Below are 23,266 nucleotides of genomic sequence, written 5' to 3'. Positions count from 1 at the left end.
GCTTTTTGGCTTTTGCTAGACATTAAGGTTTTTAAGAGTTAAAACCTGTAATGTTTCATTGACGTTACTGGAAATAACAAGGGAATCATTTCAGTGCACGAGAAAGTAAGGGTGAGGAAGGAAGATATGAGGAGTGGAAATGCATTTTGTTAAGGGGAAAAAATAGTAATTTTGTCCTAAAGCTGGTTATTTCTAAATGGGAAAGAAAATAAGGGACAGACCACTATGGATACAGAAAGTTGTGGAAGGTTTGTAAAAAAGGAACCCTGAAGCATCACTGAGAGAGATATTAAACTCACTAGGATTATTTTTTATGTTAAATTACATTGGAAGCATTTTCCTATGAGGGACAAGCGTTCTTAGGTTCTACGGTATGGCAGATGTGATTAATGTAGATGTTTTAGAAATTATATGGAATTTCTTTAAAAATCTGGTATGTCCTGGTATAATGTTATCAGTTGTAATTCTAGTTAAAATGTTGTGTCACAGCAGTAACCAAGTTTCTTTGTCAGTTGCATTGTAATCAGATCTTTAACCATACCTTTTAAAGATTTTTGTCACTTATAGACAATTATTGTTGTACTCATGTTTTTGTGAAACAATGCTGTGTTTTTTTAGTAGCTAGTATTCTCTTATTAATTAATTAATTAACTAATTGAATTATATTGGCTGTGTTGGGCCTTTGTTGCTGCCTTCAGGCCTTCTCTAGGTGCAGAGAGCAGGGCCTACTCTTCGTTGCAGTGCTCCTCTCATTGTGATGGTTTCTCTTGTTGCAGAGTACCAGCTCTAGGCACGTGGGTTTCAGTAGTTGCAGCACGCAGGCTCAGTAGTTGCAGCTCGCAGGCTCTAGAACGCAGGCTCAGTTGTTGTGGCGCATGGGCTTAGTTGCTCCCTGGCATGTGGGATCTTCCTGGACCAGGGCTCCAACCTGTGTCCCCTGCTTTGGCCAGTGGATTCTTAACCACTGCATCACCAGGGAAGCCCCAATGCATTTTTTTAGGAATACTCATAGAAGGACTTTTTCACAAGGACAAGTTTCTGATAAGTTTCAGATCACATTTTTGAACTGGGTAAGGAACTAAAGAATTCTAACAGAAATCCTGCTGTCTTCATAAAAGTGTTAGGAAAAAGGAATTAATTACATAGGACTGAGGGGAGTGGTGAGTACGCTTATAATGTTTATGGGTTTTGTCTTAAATATTACTGGTTTTTAACTGTGCTTTCCAGATATAAGGAAACCTTACCCCTTGCGCTAATTATGATTTATAGCAACTTGGTAAATTATACCCTGTAGGCAGAATTGGAACATTTATCATTTCTCTCTGTTGATCCCTCCAAAGTTGGAAACTCTTGGATTCCCAGCAATCTTTTCAGGTGAATAAGGAAGGTTACCTCCTGACAGGTATAGGAATCTCAAGATATCCTGATGTCCAAGCCCTTGGCGTGGCTTTCCTGGCCTTGCGAGTCCTTTTAAGAGGTCACTCTCAGATTCCTTATAAAGAGTTAAAGCATAGCTAACTTGAAAAAGCCTATATCATCAATCACACATATATGAAAATCAGGCCGATTTTATTGAAACCAGAGTTATTTTACACACAAATTAGTCTTGATTTTGCTCTATTTGGTAGAAATGTGGGTAATTTTAGAGAAAAAAAGATTGATTCAGTGGATGTTAAATTTTGATTTGGTTAATTGAGGTCTGTATTGACTGTCTAAGACTCACTTCCCAGATAGCTCCTTCTTGTTATGTTACCTTATTGTAAAGTTTAATTGAAGTATTGAAAAGACAATATAAGTTTATTTTAAGCTTATCACAGCATTCTGTCTTTGGATGAAGATCAGATATCCTGTGACCTGCACTCAGAAGATTGTGCATACTGGAAAAGGCATCATTTAAAGGACTGTCTGCAACCTAGACAAAAGAACCCACATCAGGTACTCTTAACTAGCTCATGGGCACCCAAAATGAAGGGAATTGACTCGTGAAGTCATATCTCCCAAGTAAGAAGGGCCCCCGCATTGAACTGGTCTATAGAAAGAACTGCTGACCCCACTGATACCCACACCAGGACAAGAAGTAGACTACAGCAGTGATAGGCAGCTGACCAAGAATCTGGACCCAGCCTGTAAGAGCCATTTTACTAATTTAACTGAACTGTTTACCAAACGTGTATCTCCTGACAACACTGAAAGTTACTGTTTTACCTGTAACCATACTGCTGCTCCCAGTGTCTAAGATGGAAAGAAAATTCTCTAGTGGAGTTGTCACAGACTGTAACTACTCATGACAGGTATCACTGCTGGCTTTAAGTCTACTGTTTAAAGCACTGTGACAATTCAGTATATTAATAAAATGTATAGGATATGAAATACTTCCCCATTCGAATGCCTCTGAGCTTGTTCACTATGTCTGATTAGTTTCCCCCCCAATGTGGATAACTAGGCAAATATATATATATATAGAGAGAGAGAGAAAGGAGGCCTAGCACTGAAGGACATGATGGACCCAGGGCCAGCATCAAGCAACCTGGCATTGAGGGACAAATATTTTGATGTATCAAAAGATTTGCAGCAAAAAGGGAAAATGGTAGAGGAGCTTTTCACATATTGAGGTATGGCAAAGTCATTCTGGCTTATCCGTGATATAACTTGAAGTGTATGCTGCCCAGAGCAGCCTGTGTTGTGGCCTATTGAACATTCATTGTACATCTGCTTTGGCCATTGAACATGAGAATGCATTTAAAAGTCAAAGTGGAGTGACTGTGGTTCAGGCACCCAAGATGCAGCTGGATAGCCATTGTGGACATGATTTTAGACACAAACCTGTTTTGCTGAGTACTTGAATTTCCTGAACTGTGTCAGACTAAGGATGACACCAGTTGTTCTCAAAGCAGTGTCTGCCTAGCTGCCAGCTGCAGCCTTGTGGTTTCAAGCTCTCCTCTTAGAGCTATTAATTTTTCTCTTACTTAGGGAATCGTGTAAAACAAGAAGGTGCAAGACATAGCCTTCCAGCAGAGGGCACTGGAGTCTTTTGTCAGAATAGTAATATACAATTACTTTAAATTAGATTTGAGCAGAAAAACGAGACGTGTATTGGCCAGTAGTTCTTATTATGTGTATACTAATACCACACCTGAAGTTAAAATCTGTTTAGATAAAAGTAGGCAGGTGGTGGCAGGCTATAACAGAAGTGCCCGTTTCCGAGTGCTTTTCAGACTTATTTCCCTGAATTCCTCGAGGAATGAGATCTATTTCCTAGGTTTATTAAAGTCTTGCTTGTCAGTCCTTCTCTTACTTCCCAAGGGGTCTGCTGCACTACAGGGTTGGCCAAGGGAATAAGGTCTTAATCACACAAGAGTCAGATCCAAGACTTGGAACCTGGGAGTATTTCCAACTCATTGTCCGTTCCCTAAATTGAGACAGGATTGTGCAGGTTTAGCAGGGAGTAGCTTAGAGCAGTCACTGCCACATTCCCTCAGAGTCTGCGGAAAGTTAAGACAAGAGTGGGGGTTGAAGTTGAGTCTGTTACCGAGTCCAAGCTCGCTCTGGTCACCACATGACAGGCCAATGAATTGGAGACGAAGTGTTGAGGCAAGGAATACGACTTTATTAGGAAAGCCCACAGGCTGAGAAGATGGCAGACTAGTGTCTCCTAAAAACCACCTTATCGGGGTCTGGATGCCAGTTTGTTTTATAGAATCAGAGAGGGAGTGGCTGTGAGGAATTAAAGTTAAAGGGCCATCAGTCTTGCAAAAGGTCTCCGGGAATGACCAGCCCTGGGTGAGGGGATACGTTCATTTCAGCCGTTCACACAGGTGGGCAGGGTAGACAGTCTGCCTGTGAGCTGAACAGTCATATACCAGCAGGGGGGCGGTATTCCCTGAGGCAGGGCATCACGTATGAGTATAATAACAACAGCAACAAAAAGCAAAGGTTAAACTCAAAAAAGCAGATCTAACATGGAGTCCGATTTAGCTCTACCCGGTTACAAGTCCCCCTGAAACCTACTTTCCCTGTCGAGTTTATGATTAACCTCTCTACCAAAAACTTTATTCCCTTTCTTGTCCCATTCCTGTCCCTCTCAGGATTGAGGGTTATCAAAGAAAAGGGGGAGCTGAAATCCAGTAGGACCCTGCAGGGTCCTCTCATGTACAAAACCCACTCATTGTCCCCTGTTTCTTCTTATAGGAAAAGGGTTTAGTCTCCTAGGCCTTTCTCTGAGCAGACAAAGCAGTTGCTAATTGGGGAAGTGAGGGAATGCAGAAACAAAGGAGGAGCAGTTGAGCAAGAAAAGTAATGTTGCCTAAAACAACAGGTCAGCGATAAAACAGAGTCCTAGTTCCTCCTCATGATACACAGAACAACCTGATGCGTATCTCTGAGTTGTTCTGCAGAAACTAAGACCCTGACTCAGGTGGAGGGTGGTGACTACCTGCTGACCACAAGCATGTAGACCCCAGACTGCTTGGAACCAGAAGGTTGATGATTAAGAGTCCTGAAACATCACCCTGTTACCTCACTACCAACCAATCAGAAGAAAATCATACACTCTGCAGCCCTCACCCCAAATGTTGCCTTTAAAAACCCTTCCTTGGAAGTCATCGGGGAGTTTCATGTCTTTTTTTTTCTTAAATAAATGCATAAATTTATTTATGTATTTATTTAATTGGCTGTGTTGGGTCTTTTTTGCTGCGCACCGGCTTTCTTTATTTGTGGTGAGTGGGGGCTACTCTTTGTTATGGTGTGCGGGCTCCTCACTGCCGTGGCTTCTCTTGTTGTGGAGCATGGGCTCTAGGCACGTGGGCTTCAGTAGTTGCAGCACATGGGCTCAATAGTTGTGGCTCATGGGCTCTGAAGCACCAGCTCAATAATTGTGGTGCACAGGCTTAGTTGCTCCGCTGCATGTGGGACCTTCCTGGAGAAGGGATCAAACCCAGGTTCCCTGCATTGGCAGGAGGATTCTTAACCACTGTGCCCCTCATGTCTTTTCAGTATGAACTTCCTGTTCTTCTTGCTTGGCACCTGCAAGAAACTCTGTACTTTCCTTCATCACAAGCCAGTATCAGTAGGTTGGCTTTGCTGCAAGGCAGGCAAGTGGACCCAAGTTCGGTTGTGTAACACCAGGATCACCAATTCTTTGCCATTGTGCAAATTAGAAAAATGGGCAACTTTTGCATGGATGTTGCCTGTGGGGTAAAGTTTTAGTGAGAGGCATGTAGGCTAGATTTTAGACCCACTCACCTCCTCACTCCATCACCTCTATTCGTACATCTCCCCTGCTACTCCTTCCTCCCTGGGCATTTCTCTCACTGAAGTTCCTGCTGTATCACAGACACACCCTGCTCAAGGATGGGTCCACAGGCATAGCTGGATTGAATCTATTTTTGACCACCACCCATCCGCCCCGCCGAAACTTTGAGGCCTTGAAACAGGAAGAAAGCCAGAGGGTGGGGCTGGCAGGCATCATTTATATTCTGCAACTCCAAGAGATTCACACACACAGCTATTCACAGATTGGAAGAGGTGCCCTGAGGAAGACACAACAATGTCAGAGGAAAAGCTGGGAAGTTACGTAAGATGAAAATATGTGCATTGCTCTTTGGAATGTTTTACTGAGAGTTGTGAGTGTGTGAAAGAGAGAGACCCTGGGGATATACGAGGGTGAGTCAAAAATGATCCACACTCCAGTTATGTTAAAACCTCTATAAATTCTACAGCCTCTAGAGTGCGGATCCCTTTTGACTCACCCTCGTACTATGTGGAATCCTGTGGGGAATCATGTGTTGAGCCTGGACCAGTGTCAGCATTTGACAGTCTCTGACTGAGAGGGAACTCCACTGAGACACTGTGACTGGGTGCAGGGGGTGGACCGCTGACTGGGGTGAGGGAGTGCGTGCATGAGTGCCAGAGGGTGAGGCAGTGCATTTATCTTCCTGGCTCTGTGTGTGTGTGAGCGGAGCTCACCTGCGCATGTGCAGTTGAGTAGGCGTGTGCACAGGTTCCTTAGGGATGCAAATGAGCATCATGAGGAAGGGAGAGAAAACTTAGTGTTTTCCTTGGGATCAGAATTAAGGCAATAATGTGCGTGCAAGTGTAGCATGCGCATAGAACACACTTATATAAAACTCTGTGACAGGGAGTGTCTCAAATGCTTTATTATAGGAATTTCTCTTATCTTATGCCAAATGAACACCATAGCAATGTTTATGTGTTGAGAGGACAGCACAGAGGTGTTAGGCAGTGATACGCTCAAGGTCACACGGCCTCTGGGGAGTGGAGACGAGGACCACACAGGTGGCCTCCCCAGCCTGACGCTCATGCTGTGCTGCCTCCCTCACAGGCTTGAGGCACATGGAATCCAATACCTCCCTTTCCTGAAAATCCCTCAGTTACTTGCCTTCCAGGGGTTCAGCTGAGGCTTTCAGTCAAAACTGAATGTCGATGTAGGAAGGAAGGACTATTTCATGTTTTCAAAGCCCACATCTCCCTCTCTATGCAACACAGCAATGGAACCCTGGCCATCACGGCTTCTAGGAGTCATGCCAAGAGCAGAAGGACAGTCACTTTCTAGAGAAGCTCAAATCATGTGCCTGTTACAAAGTTTGTAGGACCAGTTGGGGAGCAAGGCACTTTCTCGAAAATTTGGTCCACTTGAGTCTGCATAAAACTGTTACGCTTCAGGGAGAATGGTGTAGACATTGTTGCCCTTAGCCAGTCTGCTAAGTAAGTACAGCCACCAATCCCAGTGTTATATATATCAGACAAACATGAGAAGACTCATACCCCCTTCTCATACATGATATATTTTGCTTATGTATTACAGTTTTAAAATTACTGCATGTCCTTTCCAACTGGAATGTAAGCTCCGTGGACTAGGATTATTGTCTCTTTTCCACTTATTACTCAGTAAGCAATTGTCAAATGAATGGACAGATGGACGGATACACAGATGGAAGGATCCCTCTGATTGCTTTACTAACAACCCTTTGATCTGGGATTACGTTCACCAGATATTTTATATATAAGAAGCCTGGGTTTAGCAGAGGTTAAATTTCTGTAATAAGTTCCCACAGCACAGCTACGATTCTTATCCAGGTGCTGTGTTCCTCCAAAGCTAGGGTGAATAGGAAAATTGTCAGTAAAGATTCTGGCATCGATTTGATGTCAGAGAAAAAGTTAGCTGCATGGGATGGGCACCAATTCTATGAGGCAGCATAGCCAGGGAGCTCTTTTGTTAAAATTGCATCATTGTGGCTTATCAGCAGATTGTTACAGTGACTCTGCCACCTAGAAATGCACTTAGATAAAGCCTATCAGCATCTCCAGTACAATTAGAAGCTGCTTCTTGTTATCACAGTGGACTTTGGGTAGTGCAGACTGAACACACTTTTGAAGTCACAAATTCCAAAAGACTAGAGGGCAGGGCTCTATAAGGTAAGTGACACGGTCAGGGGTGACCCACCGCCTAACAGCATTTATAGGGCCCCTTCTCCAGACAGATTCACATAATCGGTTTCAATAGGGAAGAAAGTCTGAACTGGAGACTATGGAATCCTTGGTATGAAGGATGGGAAGAAGGAATCTGATCACCTCAGCTTCTGGAGCCAGGTCCCCTGGGCACAAATCACTGAATGAATATTGGCAGAGAATGGGAAAGAGAATGTGTATGTGTGTCATGAGAATGATTGGATTTGCACAACTGTAGGTCTTTTTGCCTATGTTTCCCTCTGGATATGGAAGTGTTTGTATATACTATGTGCATGTGTGCCTCTGAGTGCATGCCTGGACTCAGATTAATGTCTCCTTGTCAGGGGTGTGCGTACATCTCTTGGCTGCAAGAGAAAACCATGTGTTATGTCCTGATTCTGCCTGGGCAACAGTGTGGGAGAGGAAACACTGGCCTTTCACTCAGTGATGCATCCATCTCTTCCACAGCCAATCCCCTACCAAAAGTCTGTTTGCCTGACCGTGGGTTCTTTGGTGAAGATCAAAGGAAATTTTCAGCCACATTTTGCGTGAGTAGAGCCCATTTCATGTGTGATGGAGGGTGAAGCAGAAGGGGAGAGCATTAGCATGTCTTGGGGACACGCATTGGAAACAGTTTGGTTTTCTTTAATCACCAGAATGAGCTGAGGTGGCTCATGCAAAAGTGTGAGATTGCACTGCAGGCAGGATTTCCCGTGTGTGTGTGTGTGTGGGGGGGTGTGATGTCAAAGTGAGAAAGAAAGGTAGATGTTTCTGACATGGAGGTGGGAGGGGAAGGGAGAGAGAGAGAAGCACTTTTGTCCCCGAGGAGATTGTTTTCTGCAGTAGAGGCCTGACTGAGGGAGCCAGCCTCTTGTCTTTGCAGAAAGAACCCAGAACTTGTGGTGGATTTCTGTGTGAGTCCTGTGGAAGGCAGTGACATCGCATTCCATTTCCAAGTCTACACGAACAACAAGGTGGAGATGAACAGCTTCCAGGACAGGACATGGAGGGAGAAAGTGACGGCTTCTTCCGCCCCTTTTGTGATAGAGCAGCCATTTGAGCTTCGATTTTTGGTGCAGGAGAAGGAATATGAGGTGTGTGGGCCCTAAGGGGTGACGGGCGCAGCACCATGGCTGTGGGGGGGCTGCTGTGGAGACACATACAGAGAGTCCAACTCTGATCTGATCCCAACAGACCAGTTTGATTCCATGTCCTACCACGTCCTTTCCTCCTCATAGGGCTCAACCGCAAAAGCTTACTTCCTGGTCTGATGCTTGTCTTGTCTTCTCAACAAAAATGTGCCACACTTGTAGATGCAGCTCAAACATCAAGTCTCTCAAACCCTATTGGCCACCCTCTCTTCCTCAGTGAGGACACTCATGTCACAGGCCAATTCTCCCCCGGTCCTCCATGCTGCAGCACTGAGATCACATCTCCTATGCATGGCAGAAGTCCTATCCCTGAGGAAAATTATTGAACACAACTTTTGAAAATTACTGAACGAAACTTTTTGAGCACTACCCTGTGTGCTGTGCAAGCAGAGGTTCAGAGTTGAATCCCACACATCTCTTACTCTCATGGACAATCAGGAATGTGGAGGGAGAAGTGCAGCCCCACTGCCATCAGGGTAAAGCTGGATTGGGGAACTCTGGAGGCAAGAAGTGGCCCCTGGAGGATGATTCCCTACAGCAGTGTCATGGCAGGATTTCCTGGGGAAGGAGATACTTGAACTGCTTTGCTTTTATGGACTAAAGAATCTTACAGGCCATGAAAAGAGGAAAGGGGAGGAGGAGGCCTAATTGTTCTGAGCTCACAAGCAATGTTATCTCTTTCCTTAGGTGTTTGTGAATAATAAGTCCACCTACCTCTTTGCCCACCGCATGCCAGCACACTCTGTGAAAATGCTGGAGGTGAGGGGAGATATTGTGCTGACTTCAGTGGATGTTTGTTGAGGGCAGACGATCTTGCAATGAAAATACCCACCCCATTGCAGTCTTTTATAATGTGCAGGGTCAGAGCACCTCCCAGAAGATGCCAAGATATCCCCCTGCCCCCACACTTATGCTAATGGGAATAAAATCTTCCTGGTGTGAACCCAGACTTGGCTCTTGCTCACGGGGAAGACATCAAGGGCAGATTTGGTGCAAAGGGAAAGTCGTCCCAGGTATGGAATGAGGAGTGGGGTCTGCGAAGGGCCCAGGCAGCCAAAGTCTCAAGGGTGGTCCCTGAAATAGAGACAGAGTGAGAGTGTCTCAGGATGTTATGAAGAAAATGGATAGGTTTGGGGCTGTGTAAGGAAGGCATACAGCTTTGTGTATGTGAGCTTCTTTTCACTTATTTATTGATGCAGAAATATGTACTGGTCCCTGTATTTGTCAGGGTTTTCTACAGAAACACATGTGTGTGTGTGTGTGTGTGTGTGTGTGTGTGTGTGTGTGTGTATACACCCACGTACACACCCACATATAATTATATATGTAAAGAGACTTATTACAAATAATTGGTTTATATGATTATGGAGGGTGACAAGTCCCAAGATCTTCAGGGTGAGTCAGCAAGCTGCAGACCCAGGAGGGTCGATAATGTTATTCCACTCTGAGCATGAGACCCAGGAAAAGCCAGTGTTTCAGTTCCATTCTGAAAGCAGGAAAAATTCTCCCTTACCTAGGCGAGGTCAGCTTTTGTGTTCTATTCAGGTCTTCAGGTGATTGGATGAAGCCCACTCACATTAGGGAGGGCCATCTGCTTTACTCAGTCTATGGATTCAAATGTCAATCTTGTCCAGAAACAGTCTCCAGACACACTGAAAATAATATATGACCAAAGACCTGGGCACCCAACAGCGCACTCAAGTTGACACTTAAATTTAACCATTACAGCCCCTTTCTGTAATATACCTTTATACATGCCAGACATTCCAATATGAACCCTATGTGTTGCTGAGAGGACCAGAGATTGATGTTATTGGAGAAAGGAACTTGAGACTGATGAGTCAGGAATGAAGTCAGCCCTAGAGGGATGTTTGAACTCAGCAGCTGAATGTCAGGTGTTCAGGAAGATATGACTTAAACCCTGGTGCATGGCTTTCCTGGTTTCTGTCTCCTCTCACTTAGGAACACCTAGAGGCTTTCAGGGGTTATGAGGTGTGGCCTAGGAGGCTGGGCCCACATCCTTCCAGACCCCTCCAGACTGAGGTCCTCTGGAGACAGACAGATAAACCAGAATCTCTGGACCCGATGAGTCCCTAAGTTCCTGGAGACCCTGATTTCCCACAATTTCCCAGACCCTCCATACATAAAGGAAGAGTGGTTGCTTTTGTCATCTTCAGGCCCTCCGAGCATTCTTCCCGATTTCTGTGCCTTGGCAATGAGCAATCTGTAAAGGAAATTAAGAAATCAATTTTTTTACAATAACATAACAAAACATACAATCCTTAGGAGTAAATCTAACCAAGGAGGGGCAAGACTTCTACATTGAAAATGACAAAACACTGTTGAAAGAAAATATAGATGACCTCAATAAATGGAAATATATTCCATGATTATGGGTTGGAAGACTTAATGTTGTTAATACTATTAATGATTATAAATATTGTTAAGGTAACAATACTTTCCAATGCGATTTGAAGATTCGGTGCAACCCCTATCAGAATGCCAACGGCCTTTGTATGCAGATATGCAGAACTGATGCTAAAATTCATATGGAATTGAAAGGGACACCGAATAACCAAAATAGTCTGGACAAAGAACAAAGTTGGAGGATTCACGCCATCTCAATTTTAAAATTTATTACAAAGCTATGTTAAGGACTCTAAGGCAGAAAGTAGAACATACAAGAGCAGATGGACAATATAAGCAGAGAAATGGAAATTCTAAGAAAGAATCAAAAAGAAATCCTACAGATTAAAATATTTACCTAAATGAAGAATGCATTTTGAGCCCATTAGTAGATTAGATAGAGCTAGGAAAGAATCTCTGAGCTTGAGGATATGTCAGTAGAAACTTTCAAAACTGAAAAAGAGAAAAAAGGCTGAAAAAAGAAAACCCAGAACAGAATATCCAAAACCTGTGGGACAAGTGCAAAAGGTGTAGCATATGCTTACTGGGAACACTGAATGCAGAAGAGAGGAACAGAAGAAATATTTGAAATGTCTGAGAATTTCCCAAATTAATGCCAGACACTAAAATAAACCACAGAAAAAATAAGCCAGAGGAAAAAATATACTTGCCCACATAGGAGCAAAACTAAGAACTGTATCAAACTTCTCCTTGGAAACCATGAAAACAAGAGGAGAGTGGAGTGAACACTGAGAGAAATTCAATGCAACAACTATGGAAAACAGTATGGAGATTTCTCTAAAAATTGAAAATAGAACTGCCATATGATCCAGCAGTTCTACTTCGACTTCTGGATATTCCTCAAAGGAAATGAAAACCCTAACTCAGAAAGATATGCAGTAGTGCCCCCTTAGCAACAGAGGTTATGTTCCAAGGTCCCCAGTGGATGCCTGAAATCCTGGAAAAAACCAAATCCTATATATAAGTATATGTTGTAGGTAATCCTTCAGCAGAGCAAGGCTGCTGGGGGACTTGGTTTCAGAGATTCACATCACCTGAAGCTGATTCAGCTCCAGACAGTTTACAGTAGATATCAGTCAACAGCCTGTAGATTCTTCCAATTACTTTCCTGTCCCACACGCTTTGTACAAGTACTGACTGTGTTCTCAACAGTGTTGTACAAATTCTTTTTTCTTTTTTGTATCTTTATTGGAGTATAATTGTTTTACAGTATTGTCTCAGTTTCTGCTGTACAACAAAGTGAATCAGCCACACATATGCATATGTTCCCCTATCCCCTCCCTCTTGAGCCTCCCTCACAGCCTTGCCAGCCCACCCCTTTAGGCCTTCACAAAGCATCAAGCTGGTCTCCCTGTGCTCTGTATTGGCTTCCCACTAGCCATCTATTTGACATTTGGTGGTGTGTATATGTCCATGCTACTCTCTCACTACGTCCCAGCTTCCCCTCTCCCTGGTGTCTTCAAGTCCATTCTCCATGTCTGCATCTCTATTCCTACCCTGCCACTAGGGTCATCAGTACCATTTTTCCAGATTCCATGTATATGTGTTAGCACATGGTATTTGTTTTTCTCTTTCTGATTTACCTCACTCTGTATGACAGACTCTAGGTCCATCCACCTCACTACGAATAGCTCAATTTCATTCCTTTTTATGGATGAGTAATATTCCATTGCATATATGTGCCACATCTTCTTTATCCACTCATCCGTTGATGGACATTTAGGTTGCTTCCAAGTCCTGGCTATTGTAAATAATGCTGCAATGAACACTGTGGCACATGTATCTTATTAAATTACGGTTTTCTCTGGGTATATGCCCAGTAGTGGGGATTGCTGGTTCATATGGTAGTTCTATTTCTAGGTTTTTAAGGCACCTCCATACTGTTCTCTGTAGTAGCTGTATCAATTTACATTCCCACCAACAGTGCAGGAGGCTTCCCTTTTCTCCACACTCTTTCCAGCGTTTATTGTTTCTAGATTTTTTGATGATGGCCATTCTGACCGGTGTGAAGTGATACCTCATTGTGGCTTTGACTTGCATTTCTCTAATGATTAGTGATGTTGATCATCTTTTCATGTGTCTGTTGGCCATCTGCATGTCTTCCTTGGAGAAATGTCTATTTAGGTCTTGCACCCATTTTTGGAATGGGTTGTTTGTTTTTTTCATATTGAGCTGCATGAGCTACTTGTGTATCTTGGACATTAATCCTTTGTTAGTTGCTTCATTTACAAATATTTTCTCCCATTCTGAGGGTTGTCTTCTTGACTTGTTTATGGTTTCCTTTGCTGTGCAAAAGCGTTTACATTTCATTAGGCCCCATTTGTTTATTTTTGTTTTTATTTCCATTATTCTGGGTGGTGAGTCAAGAAGGATCTTGCTATGATTTATGTCACAGAGTATTCTGCCTATATTTTCCTCTAAGAGTTTTATAGTGTCCGGTCTTACATTTAGGTCTTTAATCCATTTTGAGTTTATTTTTGTACACATTCTTGAAAGGACACGTGTTCCCCTTGATAATCTTCATGCATATACATCCCACTCACAGGGATTTCCTTTTCCATTATTATGTCCCTCTCTCTTTAAACAAATGTTTTTCACTGGAGTGGATTTTTAGTAGTTTTATATTTTTGCATCCTCAAGTCTTGTTTTCAGAGTTTCAGATGGTAGAAAATAATCCAAGCGTGAAATTCCTGAAAGGGTCCTCCCCCTTCTGACAGGGCGCCCCTCTACGGACCCTGCATTTGCCAGTGATTAGGATAAAGGCTCATCTATTCCTGAGAACACCCTAGGAAGTAGGAATTTCTGATACTCCTCCTTGTACTGAGGAAACTGAGACAGGGAGAGTTCAAGTAATGGATCTAAGATCTCACTGCTAGTAAGGGGCAGATTCAGGATTTGAATGCAGGCAGCCTGGCTCTGGAGCTCTTCCTCTTAACTGTGACCCTCGCACCTCTTCAAGGACACAGGGACCTGCCTGTGGTGAGGTGGGGAGATGGGGGTCCTCAGAGTTTATCCTTTGATGTGTAACCTGCTGCACCCCTGGGGACCGCTGTAGGAGGGGAGCCCACCCATGGCCTTGCCCCTCATCCACTCTCCTCTTCCCATGGCAGGTCCCGTACACACGGCAGGTGTCCTTGTCTGTCCATTTGTTAGTGACAATTAGAGGGAAACCAGCCATCTCTTTTAGGTGGGTACTCTATAGTCCATGGGTGGGGAGGTGAAGGGGGAGTGAGAATATTAGAGTATGGGGGGGTGTCACTTCATGTATGTGTGTTAAAACGTGTAAACAGCATAATAGAAGCACATGCAGATGCAGGTCCTGGAGACCCCTATAGTACCAGGCATTAAGCCTGCAGATGCAGGACTGTTGCCAGGTCTTGGGGTCTGGGACAAGGTCATGGCCTTGGCTCTTTATCAAGGGGCATAGGGCTTCCAGGGGATGAACAACCAGTAGGCCCAGGCCAGGACTGCTGCTCAGTTTGAGTCTTGCACCAAGGAACACCGCATCCCGCCACCCTGGGCAGGATGAGCAGCCCCCACAGGAGCAAGGGTTACAGTGTCCCCCAGGAAGGCCTTCCTTCCACCCGGGAGGAACTGGGAAAAGATGTGTATGTGTGTGTCAAATGTGGGTTGCCACACAGCTATTATTCTTTTTGGGGGGCAAGAAATTTTATAATTTGAGTAAATCAGGTGAAATTTCTTACTTTTTCCTTGATTCTAAGCATGTTTAGGGTATATCAGCCCATTGCCTGGCTTTGTGCAAGATGCACAAGAGAAATTAAAGAAAGAAAATGACAAAGTTAGCATTTGAAATTTTTATTCAAGAAAAAGTTGGAGAATCACAGAAAATAGCTCTCAGTCTTTTTTTTTTTTCTTTTATCCAAAACAGTTGCAAGAATGTTTTTCAATTTATGTGGGCACAAACCTGGGGCTTATGTTTGGAAATGAATCGTCAGTGTTTCAGACCAGGGAGGACAGAATATATTGTTGGAAGAAGCATAATTTATACACATGGATTCAGTGACCATACTCTGGTTTTGATGTTGTTCCAGTTAATCACTGCAGAATAATAAATCTCCCCAAAATATATTGGTTTAAAACAATGATTTATTATGTCTCCCAGTTTTGCAGGTTTACTACACTCATATGGGTACCATATCATTGCAGCTTTAATCCGATTGTGGTGGAAAGCTTTCTGCAGGATCTCCTGGTCTGGTTTAGCAGATGGATGCTTTCCTCATGCCTGATGCTTCACTTGGGCTGGCTAAAACAGCCGGGGGCTTGCTGGTTTTTTTGTTCCTACACAACCTTCATGGCTACCTTAAATCTCCTCAAATCATGGAAGTCACATGGGTTTTGGACTTAATGCATAGTGACTGGGGTCCACTGTAATGGGCTCTCAGAAAGGCTGAAGCAGATGGTACGAGATATAATAGCTCTGGGAGTCAGGGCAGTGTCACTCCCGTCACATCCTGCTGTTCAAAAGCAAGTCAGAGAAACAGCCAAAATCACGGGGAGGAGGCTACATAGGGCATGGGTCTTCTGACTTATGGTTCTTGGGAAGTCACCCTTGGAGGATAGCTACTGTTCCACCCTCAGACCTCAGTGACTTCACACTTCCTATGTAACAAAACACTAATGTCTCTAAAGAATTCCCAAATGTAGTACAATTACAAAAAACAGGCTCAGGACTGACATCCAGCATCTCATCATCTAAACCAGGACCTGGTGCTCATGCAGTCAACTGAGTATATAATTTTCAGGTGTGTTCCTTTCAATGGGAGCACTAAAGGGTCAAATTATCTGCCTCATACACGCTAAGCACACAGTGCTGAAACAGACATAGGGGAAAAATGCCATCAACACCTCCATTTTAAGAGGAGGCAGCAGGAGATGTATAGCAGTCCCTGGTCTCTATCATTTCCCCAAACCTGCCTCAAATCTGTCATTCTCCATGGGAATCTTTCTCTTTCTCTGCAGGATTGACACCACCATCTACTCTCAGCTTCTTTGAGTTTGCTTGATGGTAAAATGACAATTCCTTCTTTCTAGAGGCTCTGATCATGTGCTCCTTAGTAAGTCTGGAGAACCACTTATGAGACACAAGATAGTGCCCAAAAATAAAGACCAAGATGGGTTCTAAAAAGTCCTCTTTGTCACAGGGACTATCTCAGGCATCAGGTTTTTTTTAAATTTATTTTATATTGGAGTATCATTGATTAACAATGTTGTGTTAGTTTCAGGTGTACAGAAAAGTGATTCAGTTGTATATAAAGATGTATTTATTCTTTTGCAAATTCTTTTCTCATTTTGGTTGTAACAGAATATTGAGCAGAGTTACCTGTGCTGTACAGTAGGTCCTTTTTGGTTAACTGTTTTAAATATAGCGGTGTGTACATGTCAATCCCAAATTCCCAGTCTGTTCCTCCCGCCCACCCTTCCCCAGAGTAACCATAAGTTCATTCTCTATGTGAGTCTGTTTCTGTTTTGTAAATAAGTTCATTTGCATCATTTTTTTAGGTTCTGCATAGAAGTGATCATATGATATTTGTCTTTCTCTGTCTGACTTACTTCACTTAGGATGATAACCTCCAGATCTATCCATGTTGCTGCAAATGCCTTTATTTCACTCTTTTTAATGGCTGAATAATATTCCTTTGTATATATGTACCACATCTTCTTCATCCATTTATCTGTCATGGACATTTAGATAGCTTCCATGTCTTGGCTATTGTAAACAGTGCTGTGGTGAATATTGGGGTGCATGTATCCTTTTGAACCATGTTGTTTTTTGGATAGATGCCCAGGGATGGGATTGCTGGATCATATAGTAGCTCTATTTTTATTTTTTATTTTTATTTTTATTTTTTAAAATTAATTAATTTATTTTATTTATTGGCTGTGTTGGGTCTTCGTTGCTGCACACGGACTTTCTCTAGTTGCTGTGAGCGGGGGCTACTCTTCATTGTGGTGCACAGGCTCCTCATTGTAGTGGCTTCTCTTGTTGTGGAGCACGGGCCCTAGGCGCGTGGGCTTCAATAGTTGCGGCACATGGGCTCAGTAATTGTGGCTCACGGGCTCTAGAGCACAGGCTCAATAGTTGTGGCGCACGGGCTTAGTTGCTCCGTGGCATGTGGAATCTTCCCAGGGCAGGGATCGAACCTGTGTCCCCTGCAATGGCAGGCAGATTCTTTACCACTGTGCCACCTAGGAAGTCCAGTAGCTCTATTTTTAGATTTTAAGGAACCTCCATACTGTTCCCCATAGTGGCTTACCAATTTACATTTCCACCAACAGTGTAGGAGGGTTCCCTTTTCTCCACACCCTCTCCAGCATTTATTGTTTGTAAACATCTTGATGGTGCCCATTCTGATTGGTGTGAGGTGATATCTCATTGTATTCTTTTTTAAGATTTTTTAAATTACTTATTTATTTATTTATTTATTTACTTTTGGCTGCGTTGGGTCTTTGTTGCTGTGCATGGGCTTTCTCTGCTTGTGGCGAGTGTGGGCTACTCTTTGTTGAGATGTGTGAGCTTCTTATCACACTGGCTTTTCTTGTTGCAGAGCACAGGCTCTAGGTGCGCAGGCTTCAGTAGCTGTGGCAGGTGGGCTCAATAGTTGGGCAGGGTTCAGCTTCTCCTCCCTCCTGCTATTATCTTCATCTTGGAGTATCTGTCCACAGGCGACAAACTCCAGCTGCTCAGCCTGGGGCCCATCTATCTCCTGCCTCAGTCAGGACTAAGAGTAGATTAAATTTAATCTTAAAAATCTATGTTAATATTAAAGGTGAAATGGGGAAAAACTAGAGTTTGGTTTTTTTCTCTGTTAAAAGGACAAAGTTTCCTGAAATACTGATGCTTTTGATAACAGATTGCAAAGTTTCGTAACCTCTTAAGAAATCTGTTGCAGCATTCTGCATTTGCCTTCAACATCTTCTGCTGTCCTTTTGGTTAAGTGAGTGAGTATTGTTTCACAGTGAGTTGTGATCCTGCTTGGCCAAACATTTAGAACCTTTTGATATCTTTGACAAACTCTCCAATCAAACTCTAAATGAAGTTCTTTTCACTTCTAGATAACTTTGAGATGCTTCAAGTGGGCCCCTGAACAGCTCCAAGAGAGATGTTAAACTAATTAGGCTTCTTTGGTATGTTAAATTGCATGAGAAACATTGTTGGGACTTTCCTGGTGGTCCAGTGGGTAGGACTCTGCACTCCCCATGCAGAGGGCCTGGGTACATCCCCTGGTCAGAGAATTAGACCCCGCATGCATGCTGCAACTAAGAGTTCACATGCCACAAGAAGTCCACATGCTGCAGCTAAAATATCTCGCATGCCACAGCTAAGATCCTGAGTGCTGCAACTAAGACCTGGTGCAGCCTAAATAAATAAATAAATAAATAAAGCTAAATTTAAAAAAAGAAACATTGTTAAATGAATAATAATAAACTTTCTTAAGTTATATTGTATGGGTAAATATTATTAGTATAAATGTTCTCGAAATTACATAAAGTTTCTGAATTTTGAGATGTTCTGGTTTGTTGTCAGTCATAATTCTAGTTATTATCTTAAAATATTGTATGTCACAGAAATCGCCAAATTTCCTTGACAATTACATTGTTATCAGGTCGTTAACCATGCTTTTATGTGTTTTCTCATTTCTAAACAGTTAATGTCTTATTCTAAAGCTTTTACAAAAATGCTTGGAGAAGACTTGCGTTAGACTTGATAGCAAAAGGACTTCCACCTTGCTTGAGGGCTATTTCAGCAAAAGCTCTCATATGAAGAAAGAGAAGCTACTGAAGAAATAGTAATAGGGTCTCCTTTAACTATTTATGTCCCACACTCTGTTGAGTCTCTTCTAAACCCTCACCATACTCAGCACTACTCTGTAAGCTAACTTCTCATGAAGTATTGTTGCTTTATGCACCTACTATTACCTTGTTTTGATATAATAACCTTAACACTGAAACTTCAAGCCCTACAGGAAGAAAGCAATCACAGCTGCATTTTGTTAACAGATTATCTTCTTGCTCCCAGGAATGACTCCCTATTGATAAGGTTGATGAAATTAGATTTACAGATGGGTCCTACTTAAGGGATGAACAGGGATATTACCAAGCTGGATATGCCATAGCACCCACAGTGGACATAACTGAAAGCTCGTATTGACCAGAAACAAAGTCATCACAATAAACTGAATTAATTGCCTTATCCTGAGCTACTCAACTACCTAAAGACCAGGTAACAAATATTTACAGTGGCAGTCACTATGCTTTTGGAGTGGCACCAATTTGGGGGATGATATGAAAATAATGACGTTTTTAACCTCCTGAAGACAACCTACTAAAAATGGAAAACAGGTTGCAGAGTCATTAATTGTTATACAGCTGCCCAAAGAGTTAGCAGTTACTAAAACACCAGGACATTCCAAATCTGACACTAGAGAAGCTAAAAGAAATCAGCTTGTTGATCCTGCAGCCAAACAGGCCGCTTTAAATATTCATCCTGTCTAGCCTTGAGAACGTCCATTGCTCTCCATTAACCCTGCTAATTCAGTAAAAGATTTCTTTCTACAGGCTCAAGAAATTTCCACCAAAGGAGGGAAACAAATATGGCAACAAAAAGGGAGAATTTTGACCCCACCACGCAAGTATGATTTAGACTTGATAAAAGCAACAAACAAAAGACTCTATAGTGTCTATTGGAGCACAGTGGCCATTACTCCAGCATATTTATTCTTTAACTCTGAGAATCTCTGGGCACCTGAGAAAATGGTTTTATGGGAAAAACACTAGGTTTGGAAGCTTTTACCCATGGTGGTTCAAAGGAAACATATGACGTTATTGTCAGGATCTTATTGAGACACTCTAAAAAACTGGTAACTAAATCCTTTTATGGTGAGCCCCCAGGAGCTGAAAACTTTCCACATCATGGATTACAACCTAGAGATTTTGCTTATTGGGAGAAATAGCAAATAAAAGTTTCCTTACAGCCACAATTGAAAGAACTTTTCAGGTGTTATCAAGTAATCCATGCACAGCCAAGATGACAGCCAATAATTCATAGATTGAAATCTCTCATTTTAAAAAAGCCCCCTTCTCCTGAATGGCCTTGACCCCTGTTTCTAACCCCCAACTTCAATTAACTAAGACAAGTATCACCAAGCTTGGATGAGAAGAAAATGAGAACAGCAGCAGACAGCTCACCCAAAGTCCAGCCCAGGCCTGTAAGACCCAGCCTACTAGTTCAATTGCACTGTTTACCAAATGTCTATCTCTCCGTTAAAATCGAAAGTTATGGTTTTAATCTTAGCTATGCCTTTGCCCCACTGTTTAAGATGAAGGGAAAAAAAAACTTTTTTTGGCCACATCAGGTGGCATGCAGGATATTAATTCCCTGACCAGGGATCCAACCCGGGCGCCTTTCAGTGGAACCATGGGGTCTTAAGCAATGGACCACCAGGGCAGTTGAAAATACTTTAGTAAACTTATTACAAACTATAGCTACTTAAGGTAATTTAACTATTTGTTTGATCTCTCATCAAATTCCTTGTTTACTACAAGGCCAATATAGACCGCTCATAATTTTAGTCACTGACTTTCAGAACATCTCAAAATTTAGAAAATTTATGTAATTTCTAGAACATTTATATTAATAATATTTACCCATATAATATAACTTAAGAAGGTTTATCATGATTCATTTGACAATGTTTGTTTTTTTAAATTTAGCTTGATTGATTGATTGATTTTGGCTGTGCCAGGTCTTAGTTGTGGCACTCAGGATCTTTGCTGTGGCATGCGGACTTCTTACTTGTGGCATGTGAACTCTTAGTTGTGGCATGCTTGTAGGATCTAATTCTCCGACCAGGGGTTGAACCTGGGCTGGGTCCTCTACATTGGGAGCTCGGAGTCCTACGCACTGGACCACCAGGAAAGTCCCAACAATGTTTCTTATGTAATTTAACATACCAAAGAAGCCTAAGTAGTTTAACGTCTCTCTTTGAGCTGTTCAGGGGCCCACTTGAAGCATCTCAAAGTTATCTAGAAGTGAAAAGAACTTCATTTAGAGTTTGATTGGAGAAAGTTTGTCAAAGATATCAAAAGGTTCTAAATGTTTGGCCAAGAAGGATCACAACTCACTGTGAAACAATACTCACTCACTTAACCAAAGGGACAGCAGAAGATGTCGAAGGCAAATGCAGAACGCTGCAACAGATTTCTTAAGAGGTTACGAAACTTTGCAATCTGTTATCAAAAGCATCAGTATTTCAGGAAACTTTGTCCTTCTAACAGAGAAAAAAACCAAACTCTAGTTTTGCCCCATTTCACCTTTAATACTAACATACATTTTTAAAACTAAATTTAATCTACTCTTAGTCCTGACTGAGGCAGGAGATGGATGGGCCCCAGGCTGAGCAGCTGGAGTTTGTCGCCTGTGGACAGATACTCCAAGATGAGGATAATAGCAGGAGGGAGAAGAAGCTGAACCCGTCCCAGATGAGAGAGAAAGAGACCATCTCTTTCTCATTATCAAGGTCAAGGAGTCTGTTCCAACTATATGTGTGCAGAAATGCTCTTCAGAGGTCAAAGGGGAGGAGGTGTTACCCATAGTAAGTGATGTAACCTGACCCATAGGCCTCTTGGCTAGAATCCATGTTGGCTAAGAGACTCCCCCACACACAGGGGAGGACCATGAGATAAACCAAATATGGACTCAGAACCAGGCAAAGCAAGATGATTGGCCAAAGGAAACCCAGAAGAAATGCCCCATGTAAGTGATTCAAACTACCACAAGGGCGTGATTCTCCCTCTGAGTCCACCAGTGCGAGTCTATTCACACATACCCTTTCTCCTCCTAATAAACACTTTACTTGTTTTACTACTTTCCGTCTCTTTGTGGGAATTTCTTCTTCAAGCCACTGCAGGCCCGAGATTGTGACCATGCATAAAACTCTTTTCTCAGGGTTCCACTTTTTATTAATTTCTAGAAATTAATTCATATACTTTCACATACAAATTTTCAGTAAAACACAAAATATATTTATCAGTAGTCCCAAACATATTTGGTCTCCCTATAATGAGAGATCAAAAGTAGGTAAACATAGACTTCTTTAGCAACTAATGATTCAGTATAATGTAGACATTCAATGAATTTCCATAATGTAACTTATTTTAGGCATTTCCCAATGGTTAGGACTCCATACTTCCACAGCAGGGGCCACAGGTTTGATCTCTGGTCAGAGAAGTAAGATCTTGCAAGCTGGGCAGTGTGGCCAAAATTTTTTTTTAAGTTTTAATATAAAAAAAAAAAAAGAAATTTTCAAGTTACCAAAAATCTGGACTGTTTTTAGGTAGACTTACCATAAAACATAATAATTCTTTTTCTTATTCTTTTTTTTTTTCATCTTTCTCGGAATATAATAGCTTTACACTGTTGTGGCAGTTTCCGCTGTATAACAAAGCGAATCAGCTGTATTTATACATATAACCCCCTATCCCCTCCCTCTTGAGCCTCCCTCCCACCCTCCCTATCCGACAACTCTAGGTCATCAGCAGTCATTGAGTTGATCTCCTAATTATTCTTAAAATGTTCACCCAAAAGCTTTTGTCCCATTTATCTCTATTTAATTACTTATGAAAATATGAACATACCAACTTAATTTTCCTGTTGATAAGTTTTATAACAGAAATACAGTAAACCAAGGTACAACTGATGTTGGGGGACCTTGGCCTGCAGTGGCTTGAAATCAGGATTTTGGTTCCTGGCCGGAGATTGAAGTCAGGCCGAGGCAGTGAGTGCTGAATTCTAGCCACTAGACCAGTGGCCAGTGACAAGGCCCTGGCCCATACAGCTTTGAAGAAAATGAATCTCCACACAGAAATGGAAAGTTGTAAAACAAGTAAAGTATTTATTAGGAGGAAAAAGAGTAGGTGTGGGTAGACACATGGGTGGGCTCAGAGACAGAGTCCTGCCCTCATGGTAGTTTGAATCACTTATATTGGGCATTTTTTCTGGGTTCCCTGGGCCAATCATCTTGCTTTGCCTGGTTCTGAGCCCATATTTGATTTGTCTTAGGATCCCCTCATGTGTGCATGCACATCTCTTAGCCAAGATGAATTCTAGCAAAGAGGCCAATGGGTAGGCTGACCTCACTTCCTGTGAGGTGACACCCTCTCTCTTTTGATGTCCAAGGGCATGTATAGTGGTGTGTGCATGC

At 42.4% G+C, this 23,266-nt stretch overlaps 1 protein-coding gene across 1 annotated transcript; it reads left to right on the top strand.

Moving 5' to 3' along the window:
• The first annotated feature begins 7,546 nt into the window (after positions 1–7,546).
• On the top strand, positions 7,547–9,419 carry LOC130838092 (galactoside-binding soluble lectin 13-like). Its single transcript, XM_057710863.1, has 4 exons — positions 7,547–7,558; positions 7,936–8,015; positions 8,351–8,561; positions 9,306–9,419. Exons 1-4 carry the CDS (start codon positions 7,547–7,549, stop codon positions 9,417–9,419), a joined length of 417 nt encoding a protein of 138 aa, XP_057566846.1.
• Positions 9,420–23,266: the final 13,847 nt, after the last annotated feature.

This window comes from Hippopotamus amphibius, chromosome 16 (genome assembly GCF_030028045.1).
Source record: "Hippopotamus amphibius kiboko isolate mHipAmp2 chromosome 16, mHipAmp2.hap2, whole genome shotgun sequence".
NCBI lineage: Eukaryota > Metazoa > Chordata > Mammalia > Artiodactyla > Hippopotamidae > Hippopotamus > Hippopotamus amphibius.
The sequence above is the reverse complement of the archived record's forward strand: the minus strand, read 5'-3'. Positions and strand labels throughout refer to the sequence as shown.